This window comes from Trachymyrmex septentrionalis, unplaced genomic scaffold, assembly GCF_001594115.1.
Source record: "Trachymyrmex septentrionalis isolate Tsep2-gDNA-1 unplaced genomic scaffold, Tsep1.0 scaffold32, whole genome shotgun sequence".
Lineage (NCBI taxonomy): Eukaryota > Metazoa > Arthropoda > Insecta > Hymenoptera > Formicidae > Trachymyrmex > Trachymyrmex septentrionalis.
This window is the reverse complement of record NW_017305485.1, coordinates 43,375-52,308: the sequence shown is the minus strand read 5'-3', so window position 1 is coordinate 52,308 and position 8,934 is coordinate 43,375. Positions and strand designations below refer to the sequence as shown.

The 8,934-nt window shown below is 34.4% G+C and overlaps 2 protein-coding genes across 2 annotated transcripts in view; one reads left to right on the top strand and one right to left on the bottom strand.

The window, feature by feature from the left end:
• LOC108749960 overlaps positions 1 to 8,934 on the top strand; it is a 47,764-nt gene that overhangs the window by 12,912 nt on the left and 25,918 nt on the right. The window contains exon 2 of the mRNA XM_018489069.1: positions 3,700 to 3,800. Coding sequence (XP_018344571.1) covers positions 3,737 to 3,800 — 64 coding nt within the window. The 5' untranslated portion in view covers positions 3,700 to 3,736. The remainder of the gene's footprint in view (positions 1 to 3,699; positions 3,801 to 8,934) is intronic.
• Positions 896 to 1,929, bottom strand: LOC108749813 (histone-lysine N-methyltransferase SETMAR-like). Its single transcript, XM_018488790.1, has 2 exons — positions 1,915 to 1,929; positions 896 to 1,873 (listed from the first exon to the last, which is right to left on the bottom strand). Exons 1-2 carry the CDS (start codon positions 1,927 to 1,929, stop codon positions 896 to 898), a joined length of 993 nt encoding a protein of 330 aa, XP_018344292.1.

Here is an 8,934-nt window from a genome sequence, read left to right as displayed (position 1 = left end):
TATATATATATATAGGTTATTATTACTAACATTAGTAGTAATGATAACCATAAAAATGCAGCTTCTAACCATAATTATTTTACTATGCAATTATCGTCAGCAAACATTTTTCTTTCAGTGTATGCTCGAAATTGACGTCACTGATGCTTTCAGATCGTTGAGGTATTTCTTGCCGTGTACCAGTGACTGCCGATACTGGCGTATCGGAATTTTCATTTTTTTACCTGAAAATTCCAACTGATTCCTATGGGGCTTGATAAAGGCGGTGCTCGCATAGTGGCATCCAAGTTCTATTTCCAGGTTCTCGACGACGACGACGACGACGACGACGAGAGTCAAACCGATGTAGCGGGCCGCGCCGCGTCGCGACGTCGTGTTTCCCGAGTTTCCGGCGCCAGCATCGATGTGCATGACGCTCGATATTTTAAGTTCCACTCAGAACAGCAGAGCGCTCTCCTCGTGGTCGATCTCCTCTTCTCTCCTCTCTTTTTCCCCTCTGTCACCATTTCCGCTTCTACTGTTTTTCCATTTCTTCGACATTGCTTCATCTCTCACTTAATTTATCACTTAATCCTACAAGTTCACACACATGAATTCTCCGGCAGATTTCCTGTTTATCACATTTCCTCTACTTTCTATTTTCCTTATTTTATCCGAACAGTGAGAGAAAAATTTTTTATATTTATATTTATAACACATGTTATCATAATTATGATTATTATTGCTATAAGTAATAATTATTAATATAGAAATGGTTGCAATTATAATTTATAGTCATGCATTTGCCGACTTATTTATATATACTACATATATATACATATTGGGTGGATCCATATATTCGTTCGGTTTTTGAAGGCTACAATGAAACAAGTTTTTTTCATACAAAGGATGAATTTTAATCAATAATATATTCTCCGTTTTTGTTGATGATCTCTTGCCATCTTTCCAACAATTTCATTATTCCGCTCTCATAGAAGGTCTGGGGCTTAGAGGCGAAAAACCGGTCGAGGTACGTTTTCACAGCTGTCTGATCAGCGAACGATTTCCCGTTGAGGGAGTTTTGCAGGGACCGGAACAAGTGATAGTCGGATGGCGCAAGGTCTGGTGAATACGGTGGGTGAGGCAAAACATCCCAGCCAAGTTGCACTAATTTTTGCTGAGTGATTATTGCGGTGTGGGGTCTGGCGTTGTCATGGTGGAATATGACACCTTTGCGATTGATCAGTTCTGGACGTTTCTGTCGCAATGCTTGATTCAATTTCGTTAGCTGCGTGCAGTAGATCTTCGAATCGATCGTTTTTCCCTGAGGAAGCAGCTCGTAAAACAGCACACCACGATGATCCCACCATATGGATAGCAAAATCTTCTTCGGATGCAGGCCGGCCTTCGGGGTGGCATTCGGCGGCTCGCCAGCGGTTCCCCACGATCTCTTGCGCACTATGTTGTCATAGATGATCCACTTTTCGTCGCCAGTCACTATTCGTTTGAGAAACGGGTCGCTTTCGTGCCGCTTCAGAAGTGAATTGCAGATGGATATGCGGTTGGCCAGGTTCTCCTCGGTCAGCTTGTGCGGCACCCAAACATCGAGGCGGGACACGTAGCCAAGCTGTTGCAAATGCCTTTGTACGGTTCCATAACCTATTTTAAGTGTCTCCGCAATCTCTCGCACCTTTAGCGTCCGGTCTTGCTCAACCAGTGCCTTGATATCATTCGAATCAACCTCGGTGGGCCGACCGCTGCGGGGTCCATCTTCAAGACTCGTATCTCCGGAACGAAATTTGGCAAACCATTTCTGAGCGGCACGTTCTGTTAAGGCATCATCCCCGTATACGCCGTATATCTTTCGGTGGGCCTCCGCAGCTCGCTTGCCTTTCTTGAAGTACAATAATAAAGCAAAATGTGCCGAAAATGCACCTTATTCTCCGACATGTTCACAGGTCTATAGCACAAACAAAACTAATGCCAATGAAACCAAATTTGACAGATGAAAAGAGCGGACTGTCACCTTTCCAAAACATATTTGGATTGCCCGATTAGGCAACCAGAACCGGAGATATTTGGAAAAAATTTGCACTACTAACAAAAACCGAACGAATATATGGATCCACCCAATACTTATATGCAGAATGTTTGGAAGATAATGATAAATCTTTCGCATAGAGGCAGAATGGACTAAACTGAGAAAAAAAATCCTCTACCATTTTGCAATTTTCGCAATAGTCAACAAGATATTAATTGCTAAAAATTATCGAAAATTGAGTTTTAATAATTTTTTATTCAAATCCTATCAACTTCACAGAAAAACTACAAGAGACAAAAATTGTTTATTTTCTCCTCATAGAGGTCTAAACAATTTTTTAAAGAATTTTTTCAGAATTTTTTAATATCGTATTTTCTCAAGTTGTTAAAAATGAAAAAATGCTGTACTAAAAAGTTGATAAAAAATTCTAAAAAAATTAAAAGAGAAGTAAATAAACAATTTTTGTCTCTTGTTTTCCAAACACCCTGTATATAGAACTATGTGTATATACACATATATAAATAGTTATTATTACTATCATTATAGCGGTAATAATCATAATTATAACAACATATAATTACAGTTATAAATACCAAAAATATTTTTGTCTTAGTAAATGATTGGAGTTAGTACGAGAAACAATATTGTATGGTCTGCTATCATTAAAATTCCTTTTATCACAACCCTTAAGTAACACATTGTCGTGTTTTTCTATTTCCCTCTTAAATTACGTAACGCGATGTCCAAGGTTGCTGCTTTAAAAGTCTACGAGGCTTTTAACTCTTAAAAGTTGCAAAAAGAGAAGGCTTTATAGGAGTAATTATTACCTACTTTATGAATGCTTGTGGCTATTATAATAAGATGTTTAATTAAGAATTTAATACTTAGTTTCTTTCTTTGGGGATAAAACATTTGATAATGAACATAAGAAGATGTTACACGGTTTTTTCTTTCTTCTTTTACAATATCGTGCTCTACAGGAAAAATATTTGCGCTGAAACATGGAAAAAAGATTCTATTCTGTTTCACTCTATTGTTGCTTGAAAAGATTTTCTTCTGGCCATGAGGCGAGATGCATTGCCACCCGATGTCGACATGAACTCGGTCTTCGGCGAAGGCAAACACCTTTCTCCCTGCTCTCTTCTTTCTTCTTTCTTCCGACTTTCTCTCCCTTTTCTCCACCTTCTTTCTTCTCGATCTTTGCCAAATCTCGACCTCGCGTTCGTGCGAGTATCAAACTTCCGCGTGACTAAGCGAACGCCTCGAGGCCACGATTTCTTAAGCGATTAAAATGTGAATTTGGCCAACAATGCTTAATTCATAATTTCCATGTTAATCGAGTAATTTTTTGTCTTGTATTCTATTTATGTAGCTTATTAACGAGCGAAAAAATAGGAAAGTAAACAGATACCTCTGATAATCAAACAAGAGAAAATGCAGTATTAAAGAGAAATTAGAGACTAAACATACTTTGAGTTCGGTTTTTCTTTTTTTTTTCTTCTCGCTTCCGAAAATTAAGTATCATTTATTTATCGGCTCAGTTGTTTTTTTTGACTCCACGATCTCGTTTGATTTTACTCGAAGATCTATTCGACATTATAACAATAATGATAATCTGAAGAACTAACACTTTCTGCAACATTGTTGATTGACGGATTTTGTCGTGTTTTTTGTTTTAGAACTAAATGATGATGTTAAGGCATTCAACGGGCAAACATGAGGGAAAGAACACCCTCTGCCGACGACACCCCAAAAAGGGCCCCACCGGCACCCAGCAGAGGTGAGCAAAAATTCTTCTAAAAATGTTTAAATTAGCATCAAATAATGAATGTCTTTCTAAGATGCTTATTAGCATCAAAATTATTAAATTGTCAATTGATATTACTACTCTAGTTCCGTTCATTATTGCGTTTTAGTATCGAAAGAGTCACGCGGAATTGAATACGTACAGAAATAGATTCACTTTGAAACATTTAAGCACCAAGATCCGTTTTGATCAAAAATAGGTTTATTTTTTTTATTTGAAAAATTCTTCTGTTACTTTCAGCAAAAAATTATCATTTTGTTTAGTTTTGCTAGATGCATGATGTTTGGTTTTGCTAGAGCACGATAAAAGACAGCTAATGTATAGGAATATATGAAATGGGATAAGTATAATTCATGACGACACGCTAATAACTATTTAAGTCGTGAGGAACCTGCTTTAAGAAAATCTTTAAGAAAGTAAGCGTGAGAGTTGCTCGTTCGTCATTAGTTTAAGGATCGTGCCAAGTCAACAACAGATAATGATGAATTCTTCCGTATACGGCGCTACGCTATGCCATATCTCTACTGTCTCGTATTTCACCGATGCGAGTTTTCGATGCAGTTTTAGTGGATTTTCTTCTTGAACATTCTTAGGCGATCAAGATTATTTAACGCTGCGAGTTGAATTAAAGTTCTTGCCTACTGTAATCATCTTGGATTAGGACATCAGAAGCAAAAAAAAACATAAAGAAAATTCTCTTGCGGATTATATTAAAATATATTTTTTAATAAAACAAAATTTGTAATCAATAGAATAGTATTTGTAAAATATACCACAAACCTCTCTTTATGTCACGATAATCAATTAATATATATATTTGAAATAGAATTATGCCTAACACCAGAAGACAAACAGTTATCGAATGAGATAAATATAATTTTTTTTGTTCCGCGAAATAAAGGGATAGTTTTTGATTTATTTCTTATCCTGTTAAAGAGGTTCGATTGTTAGTCGAAAACCAACTTAGAGACTTAATTTTTTTATATGATATGAAATAAATACTGTACAACAAATAATCCCACAATTTGAACAATATTGACCGTATAATTTTCTTGTAATATTATTCTGAAATTAACCATTTTAAGCGTATCGCCTTATGGGAGGCGATCATTCTGAAGTAGATAATCACCGATTTATAATATATATAATATAATAAAAATATATATATAAATAAAAAACACACTCGGCCAACTTAGGACTTTGAAAAACTAGAATTTGATAGATGAAATGTCAACAATTATGTTCAAAAAAGAAAAATTGGACTTTATATCGTATGAAAGTTAAAGTTTAATTGTCAAAATTAAAGTTTAATTGTCACAAAAGGTTTACCTTTATCTCAGGGATCACATTAGTAGTAACAGACTTGGCAACGCCGCAGTTAATATGAAGCACATCTAATATGAAGCCAACTTCATATAACTTAAAATCCATCTCGACGTAAAGAAACAGATATGAAAATAATACAAAATCGGCCTTCATACCGATTCTGAATTTCTCCCTTATCATTCGCCATAACACCGATCACTGCTCGTCACATCGCGAAGTGCAATGTTGCCAAGTATACACTCGACCTCCCTAATCATTTACAATCTCATACATTTGTTAATATTCTATACACTAATAATTTACTAAAAATATAGCATATAAATAGTATCCACAATTTATTGCACTAATATTGCATATGATTTAGAATCGCTGTAATGACAATTTATTTCAGTACACATTTTTTTCACTCGAAAATAATAGTGGAACCTCCTTAAATGCAAATATTTTTTTATTGCAAAATATTTCTATTTTAATATATTTTGCAAGATATGTTTCATTATATGCTTTCTTGTTTCTGATATTATGATTCTGAAAAGATCCGTGGTAAGAAGTCTTAACAGAATAGAATGGAGTAAAACCTTATGCGTTTACCCTTATATTAATTATCAATTAAAAAAGAGTTCCCATAAGATTCGCAATTCAACCATATCGACCCCCGTGCATACAGCTATAAACGCAAATATGACTGCCGGATTACGACGGCGATTGTTTTCAAGGCTCCAACGAGGCAGCTATGATGTTTACAAGTATATATGCATCTGCGAAGCAGGCAGATGTGTATTTCTAATAACTCTACACTGTCCTCCTTTTTTACAAATCTTACGATCAGAATGATGGTCGAACATATATATACATATAGTATATTATAATATAAATAAATTTAATTATATTAAAATTGTGGTCAAAATGATATAGATCCGTGGCGTCTCTTTAAAAAAAATTCGATTAAAAAACAAGTGTAAATAAATTGCAGCCATGCGAACTTACAACACCGAGAACAATTTTTTATCGCAATGCGTATTGCCGAGTCACGCTATCCTCGATTGCTTGGGAACTGTATACACAGCACGACTTCTTTTGTCCTTTACAAGTTACAGAACTCGTTTTCTTAATCAAAACGATGTAGCTACGCTAAAACCCGCTAATTTCAGTCTCGTTATCTTCATTTTTACCTAATCAGCTTCGGCGTGGCATAAGTAAACCGTGATCGGTCGCGTGCGTTTACGCATACGAACGTATATGCGCGCAATACGCGCATATTCTCCTGTCGCGAATATTCTCTCGTCGCGTCACATCCATCGCGACTATCGCGAGAAGTGCGGTTGTGCACCGCGCTCTCCGCGCTCGTTGCATTGCGCAACACAACGTCCGTCACATCCACGGACCTGCGGCGGTTGTGTATACAAAACACGGGATTTTGAAAGTAGTCACGCTGGTTGAGATATCGTAATCGCTGCGAGTCGTTGGCGGCTGCGGTGTCGACGTCGCGCCGCAGGTCTAATTATCGGGCCTGGCTCGCGCGCCTCGTGCGGACGCAAACGCGATGCGGCGTCGCGGCGTCGCGGCGTCGCATCGGCGAATCCCAATGAACGCCTCGAGCGATAGCCACACCGACCGCGATCTCTCGATTAGGATACGTAGAATCCGGTGAAACGTGTTCAGGGCGTGATTCGTAAGGCCTTGTTTGATGCGAACTTATGTTTCAAAACGGGCCTTGTAAGGGCCTCATCTGGCTGCTCCCGCTTCCTTTCAGGAACATATTGATTCTTATCGCCGTTGAAATTCTTCTCCTATCTCGGACTACACTGAGTGTTCGATATGAGGAAAATGTCTCCTGAGAGGACGAATATTTTTCACAGAATTTTTCCGCGGACGGTATTCCCCTGGAAGAAAAAATATTCCGTAGAAAATTTTCTTGAGATTATTTCTGGAAATTATTCCTAAAATTATTCCCGGATGAAGAAAATTTCCCTGGAAATTGTGTTTGATGTAATTTTTCGCAGAAAGTATTTCATGAGAAGATGGAGAAATTTTTATACCGATGAAAAAAATGCAAATAAGGGAAATAGGAAGTATTTGACTTTAACTGGATACGTGATGGTTATAACGAATAATATTATTGCTAAATAATTTTTTTTTATTTATTATCATGAATAATATGTTTCTATGCTAATTTTGTTTAGTTATTTCCAGGATTGGGTAGTAACTAGTTAAAATGTTAAAAGTTAATAATTTTTAATTTAACTTTAGTTAATTTTAAATGCATTAATTTTTAACTTAATTTAGTTACTTTTAAACTTTAATTTATTAACTTTTTTAAATTAAAAATTTTTCTATCTCTCTTAATGCTAATATTTTTTTCTATAAAATCTTAAACATTAGAGAATTAATTTAGAAAAAGTTCAGTGATTATGATTAGAGACTATAATAAGAGTCACACCATACGGTAGCCAATTTTTATTAACTCACGAGATTTTATCAATTTTTATATTTGAATCACATTAATTTTAGGTGTTATAAACCTTATATTTCAGCAACATAAATATAAAATGAGTCTTAGATGAAGAATTGTTGTAAAACAGTGTCATACATCCATAAATTTTTACGTATATCTTTATAACAAATATCTAGTCGATGTAATCGTAAACATGCGTGAGCAGTCGTTTTATTAGTTAAAGAAAGATAAAGGGATTAAGAAAAAGAGATAATGCAAATATATACTATACCCTTCTCTCTCGCAAAATTTTGACAAAAATACCTTATGGTGTGACTTTTGTCATATATAAGTAATTTATACGTGACTAAATTATATATAAATTATATAAATTATATATATAAATAATTTACATATGAAAAAATTAAATTTACCTAATAATCTATATAAGTGTTATTTAAAGTAATCTCATTTTAAGAAAAATGTAGGACATTCTGATCTCAAAATAATTTTTTTCAAAATTAACTTTTTTTTAAACGTGAGTTAATTCAAGTTAACTTAACTTTTATTAAATTAATTTGTTATTCCTTTAACATTTAACTTAATTTTATTAACATGGTTATTTCTTTATCATTACGAAGGATTGATTTTAAAGATTGATAAATTATTTCCTTTTTCTATTTATATACAGGGTGTCCTGCTTTAACCAGTCTCAAAACTTATAAGTTTTAGAAGAAAATTTTTTAGATAAAAGTTGTATTGTTTGTCTTATAGTGGAAGCGCAAATAATGATAAAATTAACCCTTCGTTGGCAAGGTGGATTTTTAGCATGTCTAGTAAAGTGGGGTAAATACGTGCTCATTTTTCATCTGATTAATGTACCAAATAAATGAAAAAAGTAAATAATAACATGAAACTTTATTCCCTGTTTATTTATAGATAAAAATATAGCTTTATGCATTTATGCTTTATAAATTTATACTTAAAATTAAAGATTAAATAAAAACGCTTTGACTAATACTACATAAATAAATTGCTTCAATCTTAAAATATTATATATATTTTATATATAATTAAAATAACTAAAAAGACATTGCACAATAGTCATAAAAAAATATTTAGGTTATTACTTTAGTTTCAAAATAGTAAACAAATAGTAAATATCATTATGAAATGTAAAATTTTATCTGAATTTATATCATAAAAACAGCGTGGGATAAGCAAACATTGACATAAACAAAAATTGGAGGGATATGTCACTTACCTAAACGATTTCGGCCGCTAAAACATTTAGGGCCGGTTGTTCCACCTTTTGGTAAATTTTGTCTGTGAGGTAAATCTAGTAAT